The sequence below is a fragment of the Arachis ipaensis genome, chromosome B1 (assembly GCF_059453495.1).
Source record: "Arachis ipaensis isolate K30076 ecotype BB chromosome B1, ASM5945349v1, whole genome shotgun sequence".
NCBI classification, from domain to species: Eukaryota; Viridiplantae; Streptophyta; class Magnoliopsida; order Fabales; family Fabaceae; genus Arachis; species Arachis ipaensis.
In genome coordinates, this window is record NC_142436.1 from 148,841,284 (window position 1) to 148,853,530 (window position 12,247).

General features: G+C 41.0%; 2 protein-coding genes across 3 annotated transcripts; one reads left to right on the forward strand and one right to left on the reverse strand.

Annotated features, from left to right (window-relative positions):
* Positions 1–208: 208 nt before the first annotated feature.
* DAYSLEEPER (BED zinc finger and hAT dimerization domain-containing protein DAYSLEEPER) lies at positions 209–5,683 on the forward strand. 2 transcript variants are annotated; one of them, XM_016343869.3, is made up of 2 exons: positions 209–712; positions 2,213–5,683. In XM_016343869.3, the coding sequence occupies exon 2, from the start codon at positions 2,234–2,236 to the stop codon at positions 5,465–5,467; it is 3,234 nt and encodes a 1,077-aa protein (XP_016199355.1). In that variant the 5' UTR covers positions 209–712; positions 2,213–2,233; the 3' UTR covers positions 5,468–5,683. The 2 variants fall into 2 exon arrangements, with proteins under 2 accessions (XP_016199355.1, XP_016199363.1); XM_016343877.3 differs by having other exon boundaries at positions 301–551.
* A 2,921-nt stretch (positions 5,684–8,604) lies between these two features.
* On the reverse strand, positions 8,605–11,582 carry DIN10 (Raffinose synthase family protein). Its single transcript, XM_016343884.3, has 3 exons — positions 11,280–11,582; positions 9,870–11,194; positions 8,605–9,787 (listed from the first exon to the last, which is right to left on the reverse strand). The coding sequence occupies exons 1-3, from the start codon at positions 11,562–11,564 to the stop codon at positions 8,827–8,829; spliced, it is 2,571 nt and encodes an 856-aa protein (XP_016199370.1). The 5' UTR covers positions 11,565–11,582; the 3' UTR covers positions 8,605–8,826.
* Between the last annotated feature and the right edge of the window lie 665 nt (positions 11,583–12,247).

Genomic DNA, 12,247 nt, shown 5'->3' on the forward strand with positions numbered 1-12,247 from the left:
TGAAAGAAATGGACTCTGATTGGGCTAAAAGGTGGAGGGAGGAGGAGGGGCCCTCACTTGATTGGGTCTCCCACGCCCTACACGACGGTCCCAGCAGCCTCATAGAGTCAATTAGTTAAAAACGCAAAATGTCACATTTTCTCATATAACTTAGGCCATGGGCTATAATAATAAAAGCTAGGGTAAGCTATTGTGGTCCGTTCTGATTTCTGAATGACCGCAACCTCACGGTGTGAAGGAGAGAAAGAGAAAAATCATAGTATAAGGAATCTTCGAAATTTCAAACTTAAATTTCAAACCAAACAAACAGAGAACCAAAAACAAAAAAAAATAAATAATAATAATGAGAATAATAATGGACCTAAGGAGTCCAAATTGGGAATCCAAAAGAATTGCCCTGTTTTAAAAACCTTATCTGGTGCACAAGTACGCGAACCATAAGGCACAACACAACACAACAACATAACCCTAGAAAGAAAATTAGGAAAACTCCAAAGGTCCAATTAGCTTCTCGGGTTCGTTCCAACAAGCCCAATCTTCATCTCTCTCCGGTGAGCCCTCTCCCTCCCTCTCTCTCTCTCTCTCTCTCTCTCTCTCTCTCTCTGTTTCTGCAAAACCCTAGATCTCACTCCGACCGCCCTGAAGCTCGGTTTCCGAGCTTCTTTTCGTTCCAGATCAGCGCTTTCTTTGTCAGATTCCCTTCGCGCAGCTGGTAGATCGCAAACCCTAACTTTTCGATTCGTTCGTATTTTGTGTTTTTCTCTAGCTGGCGCTTCTTTTGCTCGTTACTCTCCTCACGAATCGGTTGTTTCGTTTTCCTCGTTAATCAATTTTTCTCTATCTAGTATGGTTTCGGAAAATCGAAGCTTTTCGGTTTTATTGTCTCGTCTAGTTTCAGCGCGTAGCTGGATTTATTTGTTTCTGGGATTAAATTCTTGGATCTGGGTTGCTCGAGACCGCGATTTCGTTTATTTGAAATTTGTTTATGCTAGTTTATATATGTATTATATATACTTATACTTTTTCTTCATTAGTACTTGGTAGCCCAGTGAAGATCTAGTGTTCCAGTTTTAAAGTTTGACTTTTTTGGGCTGTGTGTGTAATGTTTGATCGAGATTCTGCAATGGACCTCTTACAGTAAAGTTTGCTGGGGTTCTGTTCTGTTGTGTTCATATTATTCTTATTGTTATATTATTTAATGTTTCTATGGGCCGACCCGACCCAACTATGGGCCCAAGTATACTTGGGTTCGTAGATAGTGGTCAAATTTCAGCGTATGCCAGGCTTAATGTTATTCTCTCCTGATGTTTGAAGCTGGTATTCAGTTTGTGACCATATTTGACATACTTTAAGCTTTTATCAAACATGAAGATAAACTTGAATAGAGGAGGGCACGGGTATCAGTTCGGTAATACCCGTTGGGCCTTCTTGGCAAAGTAAAGATGAAGTACATGTCATGAATAATATGAGGAAGTATCTATATCCTTCCTCGTAGTTCATGATAGCAAAGTAGTGATGCTCTAAATGCATTGGCAATAGGCCGTTTTGTCCATCTTGGTATTTCTGTTTTTTGTTTTTGTTTGTGCACACCTCATTCGGACTTGTCCATTTTCTGAAATAGACTTACACGAGTACACCTGCACATGCCACCTAAATGGAAGTGAGGAAAGGAGAGCAAACTTCCAGTACTTGTTTGCACTATGCAGGAATGGTTTTGTGAATCACTTCTAATATTGAGTTGTTTGTATTATGCCTTGTATTTTTAAGATATGGGTGAATACATAATTACTATTCATTTTTATTGTTAATTCAATGGATAAGGATGTATGTAAAAATTGGTCTTTCTTCCTTTTCCTCAACTTCATCTTCCTCCAATCTGCATCAGAGTTGTTTGCATCTTGCATAAATTGTGATGCATGCTTCTATGCTAAAGATGTACATGTGGTGCTAATTAGCTTTTGGGTTGATTTACACTTTCCTGAACCTTGCAGTGTAAACATGCGTGCTTTTATTTCATTACTCATATGCCGGACATTCATGTGGAAAGATGCAATTCATTCTTGTGTTTGTTTAAGACTGTATATGTTCAATGGGAATTTTGATCCCTGATGCCTTAGTGAAATAACGATAATGCATTCTTCATCTCTTCACTACCATAAATTATTAACTATGCCCACCTTTAATTAGCAATCCTTTCTTATTGGTAATGCAGGGAGATACCTATCAAGACAAGATGACAACTCTTGAAACAGACAAAGTGGCGGAGACCCCTGATGTGAAAAGTGAGTCCGTCAATGCTGATCCTCAACCTACCAATGATCTGGCTAAATCCAAAACTCAGCCTGAAAGCACTGTGGAAGATTCCGAGCCTCAGCCCAACAAGGATCTCTCGGATTCCAAAACAGAGCCGGAGAAAGTACTTCCTGCATCTGAAAGCCAGGTCACTAGTGATGATGCAAATACAGGAGTATTGCCTAACCCCGAATCGGACAACACCAAAGAACCTTTGAACAACGAGCCTGAGAAAACTGAAGCACTACCCAACAACCAGTCAGGTGATACTGGGCCCCCGGACACTAATCAACCTGTAGACACCGAGGTACCACTTAACAATACGTTAGTCAACTCTGAAGCTACTCCTGAGGCACCAACCACAAATGAGCAGGTTGATTCTGAGGCAATTGCAAGCAATGGCGTGGCTCATTTTGAAACACAGACCAGTAATGATGTCACTGAAACACAGCCCATTGATGAGGTGACACAGCGCATTGATGAGGTGACTTTCTCTGAAACACAGCACACAGAGGTTATTTTCTCTGAGACTCAGCAAAGCAATGAAGTTATGTCTGAAAAACAGCAAAGCAATGAAGTTGTCATTTCTGAAACTCAGCCCAGCAGTGAGGTTGTCATGTCTGACACGCAGCCTAGCAGTGACTTAGTAGCCCCTGAGACACAGCCCAGCAATGAGGCAGCTATTCACGAAGCACATGCTGGCCATGATGTGGTAATGTCAGAAGCTATACCTGAACATGAGTTGGCCAATTCCACAACCGATCCCAACAATCAGCTCTCCCTTCCAGAAAATCTTCCTGATCATCATCAATTCACTGATCTCCATATGATTCCAGAAGACCACTTGCCTCAACCTGAACCACTACCACATTCCGAACCGCTTCCTAGTTCTGAACCACTATCAGACAGTCATCTTGCAGACATCAAACCAATACCTGAAGATCACCTGGCCCACTATGATACTCTGCCCAACAATCATCTGCACCATTCTGAGGAACTGTCCAACCACCAGCTAGCTAACTCTGAAGCACTGTCCCATGATCAGCTAGACAATTCCCAAATGATACCTCACTATGAGCTGACAAATAATGAAACGCTGCATGACAATCGGGTAGTCGGTTCTCAAGCACACTATGAGATTGTTAATGCTAACATACCAAGCTATGAGATTGTAAATGCTGAAACTCCACTGAACCATGAGGAACATACACCAGAAACACAGCCAAGCAAGAGGAGGAAAAAGAAATCTATAGTCTGGGAACACTTCACCATAGAAAATGTCAGTGCTGGATGTAGAAGGGCATGCTGCAAGCAATGCAAACAAAGTTTTGCATACAGTACTGGTTCAAAAGTTGCTGGGACAAGCCACCTTAAACGCCATATTGCCAAGGGAACATGTCCAGGGCTTCTGCGTAACCAGGATCCGAACCAGGTGACTCCATATACTCCACGATCAAGGGGTGGTGGTTCTGGCAATACTACCAATACACCGAAGCGGCGTTATAGGTCGCCTAGCACTCCTTACATCCTTTTTGATCAGGATCGGTGCCGCCATGAGATTGCTAGAATGATCATTATGCATGATTACCCCCTTCACATGGTTGAACATCCGGGTTTTGTTGCATTTGTTCAAAATCTGCAACCCCAGTTCAACATGGTGACCTTCAACACTGTTCAAGGAGACTGTGTGGCAACATACTTGATGGAAAAGCAAAACCTTATGAAGTATTTTGAGGGATTACCTGGACGTGTATGTCTGACGCTGGATGTTTGGACTTCCTCCCAATCTGTGGGGTATGTGTTTATTACAGGACATTTTGTTGACAGTGATTGGAAGTTGCAGAGGAGAATTCTCAATGTTGTGATGGAACCATACCCTGATTCTGACACTGCCCTTAGCCATGCTGTAGCTGTATGCCTTTCTGATTGGAGTTTGGAGGGCAGGCTGTTTTCTATCACATGTAATAAGACTCTGAGTGAAGCTGCTCTTGAAAATCTCAGAACTTTACTTTCTGTGAAGAATCCACTTATCCTCAACGGTCAGTTGCTGGTTGGAAATTGCGTTGCTCGCACTTTAAGCAATGTTGCAGATGATTTGTTGAACTCTGCGCAAGGCATAGTCAATAAAATCCGGGACAGTGTAAAGTATGTGAAAACATCAGAATCTCATGAGGAGAAATTCCTGGAGCTTAAGCAGCAACTTCAGGTGCCTAGTGAAAGGAGCCTTTTTATTGATGATCGAACCCAATGGAACACAACTTATCAGATGCTGGTGGCGGCTTCGGAGCTAAAGGAAGTGTTTTCTTGTTTGGACACATCTGATCCTGATTACAAGGGGGCTCCATCGATGCAGGACTGGAAGCTGATTGAGACCCTTTGCACATACTTGAAGCCCCTTTTTGATGCAACAAACATTCTTACCACAACACCTCATCCCACTCCAATTACCTTCTTTCATGAGGTTTGGAAATTGCAGTTGGATCTATCTCGTGCTGTTATGAATGAGGATCCTTTCATTAGCAACCTTACTAAATCTATGCAAGAGAAGATTGACAAATACTGGAGAGATACTAGTCTGATTTTGGCACTTGCAGTAGTAATGGATCCTCGCTTCAAGATGAAGCTTGTTGAGTTCAGTTTCACAAAGATCTATGGTGATGATGCCCATGTGTATGTCAAGATTGTTGATGACGGCATACATGAGCTGTTTCATGAGTACGTGACCCTTCCCTTGCCTCTAACACCAGCATATGCAGAAGAAGGAAATGGTAATGCGAAGGCGGATGGATCCCCTGGAGGAACTCTGTTGTCTGATAATGGTCTTACAGATTTTGATGTCTACATCATGGAAACCACCAGCCATCAGATGAAGTCTGAATTGGACCAGTATCTGGAAGAATCACTGTTGCCGCGTGTTCCAGACTTTGATGTGTTGGGCTGGTGGAAGCTAAACAAGCTCAAATACCCTACACTTTCCAAAATGGCCCGAGACATATTGTCAGTCCCAGTTTCTAGTGTTCCGGCTGAGTCCGTGTTTGACACAAAAGGCAAAGAGATGGATCAGTACCGGAGTTCGTTGCGACCAGAGACAGTGGAAGCCCTTGTTTGTGCTAAGGACTGGATGCAGTATGGCGCTGCCGAATCTTCCAGTGCCCTTGTGAAAATGGAGTTCTAGATGTGTAGGTAGTTGTACTGTGTATGATGGTAGGTTCCTTTATTTTCTCGTAGTACCTAGTTTATGGGTTAGGCGCTCGCTCTCGGTGTAACATTCTGAGTTGTGATTTGGATAAACTGGACGTGAATATTTTTAAATTCTAGAGTATCTACGTTTCATGATGCTAGTATATTATTGAACCAGCCTTTTCGTAATGTATCAATGCTAGTTCCCAAACTGGTTTTGCCCCCCTCACTCCCTGTGTCTTCTAATCTTTGGACCACAACTTAATATGATGATATACATCACAGTAGCATTAGAGAATGCAAGTCTAATGTACTTCTCTAGTCATCACGAGTCGTTACTAAAATTTTTACTTTTTTTTTTTCAAATATTTGGTAACTTAAAATTAAAAATAATTTTTTAAGGCATTTTCTCTAGTTTAAAAAAGTTGCAAATACAAGTGTGTGTTCTTTATGATTTATTAAACACAAAATAAGATGCTTGTTTGAAAAATACTAGTATCTTTTTCAAAAAAATTTATTAAACCAAGTAGTAACTATGGTAGCGTTTGTTTTCGGAGACAGGACACAGAGACATGGACAATACATGTTTAAAATATGTTTGGAAGCAGAGACATAGACACGGAACACATTGTCTCCGAGACAGTTTTTCATATTTTTGTGTCCACTCTCCTACGAAGGACAATGATGGACACGGGAATTGGAAGAGTGGACACGAACTTTTTTATAAATTTTATTTTCTTTTTTGTCCATAGATATTTTTTATTATTCCACTATTATCCCTTCTAATTTTTCCTATAATTAGTCTTGAAATTTTTAAAAGATAAATATTATTAAAGGTAAAATTGATCTTTTAAAATGCTAAAAAATAATTTATAAGTTGTAATTAATTTTATATAATTTAAAAAAAAATTAATTTTTAGATAAAAAAAATTAGTTTTCTAAATAAAAATAGATTTTTATGTGCAAAAACTAATTTTTTTTCATGTAAAAATGGATTCTTTTTTAAAATTGATTTTTTATTTAAAATTAATTTGGCTTATTAACCTAAACAAATTTTTTTGTTAATCAGATTTATTTTTTTATTAATCTTAACCATATGTATTCTTACATATTAATAATAAATTTAAAAATAAAATAAATATATTTATAATTTTTATTTTAATATAAATATTATTATATTTTTTTATTAAAATTTTTGGTCTCTTCAAACATTTTTTATAATTAGTTTTATCTGTACTCTTACGTACTCTCATTCTCTATTAAATTAGTTTGTACTTGATGTAAAAAATTTAGAATCATATAGTTATTTTAGTCATTTCATATAATATTTTAGTCTTGTCCATGTGTATCCAAATATAATACTGGACATTACATTAGTGTCTTGTACATCGTATCCAAACACAATACACAAACAATAATTTTTAGTGTCTCCGTCTTATTGTCTCTGTCTCAGTGTCATGTTCTGTCCTGTCTCTGAAAACAAACACAGCCTATTATATTTTAGAGCAGAAGAATGAATAGTTGGGAGGAACATAAAAGTTTCAGTGTTGTTTGAAGGTTATTTTGGATGTTAATAAATGAAGCAAGATCCTTTAGCTTCAGCCCACGTAAAAAGATGAGTAAAAGTATTTGGGAAATGATATTTTGGGCCAAACCAATCTTGTTATCTGATTGTTTGTATCTGATTCAAAGCTGATTACCACAAAATAAGCAGAAAAGTAATGCGAAGAGGCCCTTTCCTTTCCAAAGAAATTTTGCAAACGACATGTCCTAAAACCTTAACATCATGGGACAGTACTGCAACACTGCATATAAATTCCCTCCATTGGCCTAACTTCAACAAGGAGATGAAGTAGACTGGGCTACCCACTTTGGCAGCTGCTATTGGCACACAAATCATAATTAATGCCCATGAGCTGTTTGGTTAAATGCCTCCATTTCCCAAATATGAGGCTATCTTGAAACTAGAATCTTGAATCGTCCCCAGCCTTTCCTTCCTTCCTTCTATACATCCATGTTGATGTTCTAGTTGCATTTTTACTTTCAACTCTTCAAGGCCCAAATCAACAATCGCAACTACGAATGCACTCGGCTATTGTAAAGATCTATGACTTCAAGCAACTTGTTTCCAATTACTTATTATTTATTAACAATCAAATCAATACTTATTGTACAATGTTAGTTGCTGAGTCACGCGATGATTCAACAGCTTTAGGTGCTATGAGGATTGAGGAGAGCGTGGCTTTCAAAAGTTCTCCCCTTCTTTTAAGTTTAGAAAAGCAACTATGAATAAAATTCATATTTAAGTTTTTTTTGCTGGAGTTTGAATTATACACACATCTCAACTTGCATATGAAAAGCAATCAACATTGATAGGTTTTCCGTAGCGCTTCTATTGAGAATTGATGTTCACATGGACCTCGTAAGTTCATTGGTTCTTTGCCACACGCAAAATGATTCTTTCTTTGTTATTCTTCTTCTTTTCTTTAATGTATTCAATGTTAATCATCTAACAATCCTAATTCATAACAACATGAAATGCTGCTATGAAAATCGTGTTTGTACAGGTAATTTTTCATTATTATGCAGTTGAGATAATATTAGCATCATGAGAACATGTATCTAGCAAACAGCTAAGAAAGTTTTAGAATTAACTTTAATGTCTTTTTTTATTTACTTTGAATTTTGTAGGTACTTGCTTTGTAAGTCTGAGACAATACACAGAATTTTGAATTCTAAACCTACAGCAAGTGGGTCATGAAATCATGTATAATTTTTAACATTACTGTAATTTTGTTCTGGTATTTTAGTTAAGATGACTATCAGTTTTACAGAAACCAGTTTCAATATTGATGTTGGACTAGTTCTCTAGTTTTGAATAAGCTCTAAATTGGTTCAGGACGAGTCCATCTAATTTTTAACCATCTAAGTATAGGGAATTCATGATGTTAATGTTAGTTGTGTTTATTTGTGTGCAGAATAAAGCAATTCATGTTATCAGTATCACGAAATTAAAAATCTGGCACTGTATTATCGTTGATGAATTACTTCGCACAATCACATGAATTACTTGGTATCAGCACTCACATGAATATAGGATCAATCAGAATAAAAAAGAAGGAAGCAAGCATATAGAAAAACATGTGTTTTTATTTCCATCCAAATTCGAAAGCATGGCCAACAGCTTCTAACTAACGATGAATGTGGGAAATAAGGGGGGAGTTCTTGTTACAAGTACAACACTATCCTCTCTATATCTAGCAAAACAAATCCCTACACCCCCTCAGAATTCTCTTCAAATATTCAATATGTATGATATAACCTAGCTAAACTGCCAACAAAACAGAACGAGACTCATAGCTCCACCACAACATGGTGAGTGCTTTGTCCCTCCTTTGGCAAATGATCAATGTTAAAAGTCACCAACCCAGAATCACTGTCATACTCGAAATCCACAGCATTTGTTCCCAACACGCACCTCTTTGGTCTGGTCGACGAATAAGCCCCAAACTTGCCACACCCTTTAACCTCCATCCGAACCACCCCAACCAACCCACCGTCTCCGCCTTTCACCTCATAGGCCAGTTCCTCAATGGCCCCTCCCGCATTGAACATTTCAATGAGCCCAAGAGGAGCAAAACTGTACCCAGAAGCCAAAACCTTCACAGGCATTACAACAAACACGTCGTGTTCCAACACCTTCAGGGACACTGGCAGAGCCACATTGTAAGGAAGCACCACCAGCTGCTTGGAGCGGTGGCGATAGAGGGCACAATCACCGTTCCATTCGGCGTCACCAGCGGCCTCCGAGATAAGGTGGACATCACGGCCTCTAACATATCCAGTGATGGCATCGGACGTTGTTTGGTGGAACGCGTTCTTCCTCTCTACGGTGCTCCATGCTGCTCCCTGGCAGTTATACACTCCAAGCACCCCACCGCACTTGTTCATGTTCCATATCTTCAGCAGGCTTACCCCATCACGGGCCGGGTCCGTGAACAAGCAGTCTTTGGTGGGCCTACCAGGTAGACGGGCCCGCAACACAGATCCATCTGGCAGCACCATCTTCCTCAAGAGGTCAAAGTTGTGCTTTCCAGGAGCGTCACTAACATAAATGGGCCCACCGCTTATGGCCCGGGCCGAGCCATGATACTCAGCTGCAGGATGTTGAGAGTGGAACATGTCCCAATCCGGCTGCATAATCTCTCCAAGGAAGATGCTATTGTACGCCACAGACGCAATGTGTATGGTATGCGAAATCGGATCCCGCGGGTAGAAATCATCCGAAGCCCTCACCACTGCCGTCTGTTTCGAGCTGCATTACCACCATAACAAAAACTCCATCAATCAATAAAAATAAAATAAAATAAAATTGAGTGCACGGAATAGTTAGTTACCAGTAGAGCGCATCAGTATTGTGGCTCATGCAGGCGATGCATCCATTGTCAGGGAAGTTTCTGGCGATTGAAGCGTCCAGGGCCTGATGGTATTGTCTAGTGAGCTCAACCCTTCCGCCCAGGCCCGCGCCAAGGGTTTCTAATATGCACTGCACGTCCACCTTAACGCCGTCAATACCCGCAGACGCCAGATAACTGTGCAACTGGTCATAGAAAGTAAAGACGTTCTTGGGGTTGACCAGGCCCAAGCCGTGTACGGCCATGGCATCAGTCTTCCACGTGGGCTCGTTCTCCACCACACCTTTGGACACCATCGGGTACTTCATGACGGACCCGTACTCCTCCATCTCCTTCACACCGGGCCTGACTCCGCCCCAGTAACCAGTAATAGCGTGCCAAACGTAAACGTATTTGAGCCCGTGCTGCTTCTTGGCGATATCCACAATGCTCTTGATCCCTAATTTCGGATCTTCTTTGTTCTGAAACTTTTCATTCTCTTTGATTCCTGTCAGCCTCTTCACCGATGAGTTTGCCGCCTCATGCGAGTCACCTCCCACGGACTGCCACCCATCGTCGATGATAACGAACTTCGGCGGCGCACCTCCCGCCGCCAGGGACTGGATCCCGGCCTCCACGCCTTCCTGCGTCACCTCCTGGTAGAAAGCGTCCCACGTGCACCACCCGAAGAAATCCACGATTCCTGGAAGCTTCTTCTCGTGGCGCATGCGGAAACTATTCAGGTGATTCTTCACGGCCTTGAATGCGTCGTGGACGATGGCGAAGGGGTCGGTGCCGGCACTGATGAAGAGCGCGTGGCTAAACGACGACGCCTTCGTGTCGGAATCGCCGCTCTCTATGCAAAGCTCGAGCTCGTCGCGGTCGTTGCCTTGAAGGCACGCTCTGAAGCTTCCTTCAATGAGAGGGAGGAAGACGGTGTAGACGATCTGGTTACTCTCGTCGCCGTCGTCGGATTCGAGGTGGGAACCGTCCTTTGTCTCAACGAGAAGGAACTGAGTTTCCAATGGAATGTCTCTTCCTTTGTCTCCCATCTTCTGAGCCATCCACCATAGCTTGAAGCGGAAGCACGCCATGAAACGAATGTCCCTAAAGGTGCCGATCGAAACGACGTGGCTGCTGTCGTTTTGATCGAATTGCGCTCCAAGGAACACTCCATCCAAGGGGCCGGACGACGACGCTGACGTCTCAATGACGTTTTCCGGTACCCCCGTGAGAATCGTCCGATCCTTCACGATCAGGTTCCGGTCCGAAACCCGAACCGCCGGTTTGATCGTCATTTCCTCTACCTCTGCTTCCTGGTACCTTGTCTGTAATATTCAATCAATTTCTCAATTAAACCAAGGTACGTAGATTGTGAAATACTGAAATCAGAGATTGGATTTTAGCTTTTACCTTAAAAGAAGAAGAATGTGTGTGTGCTCTAACTGGCGAAAAAGGATAAGAAGATGATGCTGTTATTCTTGTTGGATGAAGAAGGAGAGTATTAGATTTGTGCCTGAAATAATGGTGATGATGATAACGAGTGCTTGTTGAGAAGAGTGCGTGTGGATGTGGAGAAAGAGTTGGGGATTTGGCGTTATTTATAGTAGAGGAGGAAGAATTATAGAATGATGGATTGAACACCATTGTTAACATGCTTCTTCTGATTGGCTTTCTCGTCAAACAAACGCCAATCATAGTCTCTTTAACTCAGCGCTGTTAAGTTAGTTTAAAAATACTTTTAATTAATTATTGCTTCTGGGCCTATTGGGTTTGACGTTGAATCGGGTTGCTACGTAGGATCCACGCCGGAAAATCCACTTTCTTGCCCCAACAGAGTTGTCGTTACTCGTTACCTACGTGTTTTTTCTCGTGTCAAAAAAATAAAAATATCTTGTAATTTCTCACGCGACGTTTCAAGGAGCTTCCATCAAACTCAGGTAACTCGATTACTTGGACACGTGTAATATCACCGTTGGGTTAATTTTATAAGTCACGTACTCACGTTTCTCTGTTCTGTTGCTTACGCGCGCGAACCCGCCAAATGGGAAAGAAAATGTAGAACCGTATCCGTATGCGTATTGCGTACAGTGTTGGAATAGTATGGCTCGGCTTGAGAAACTCAATTACACTTGCGGGTTACTTGGACGGGGATGTTAATTTGTGGGTTAAGCATTCCAATTTCCAATTAATTTAACAGGAGGATTAGCATTGAAATGTTATGACTAATGAGCATTCTTGTCGTGGTAGCCAACTCTATGAATTGGATTTTTAGTTTATTTATTGATTAAGTAATTATTATGAGAACAGAGTCAGGGTTTTAATATTAATTTGCGTGGCATCTTAAAATTGTGAAACAACAACTAAGCAGGTAATTATTG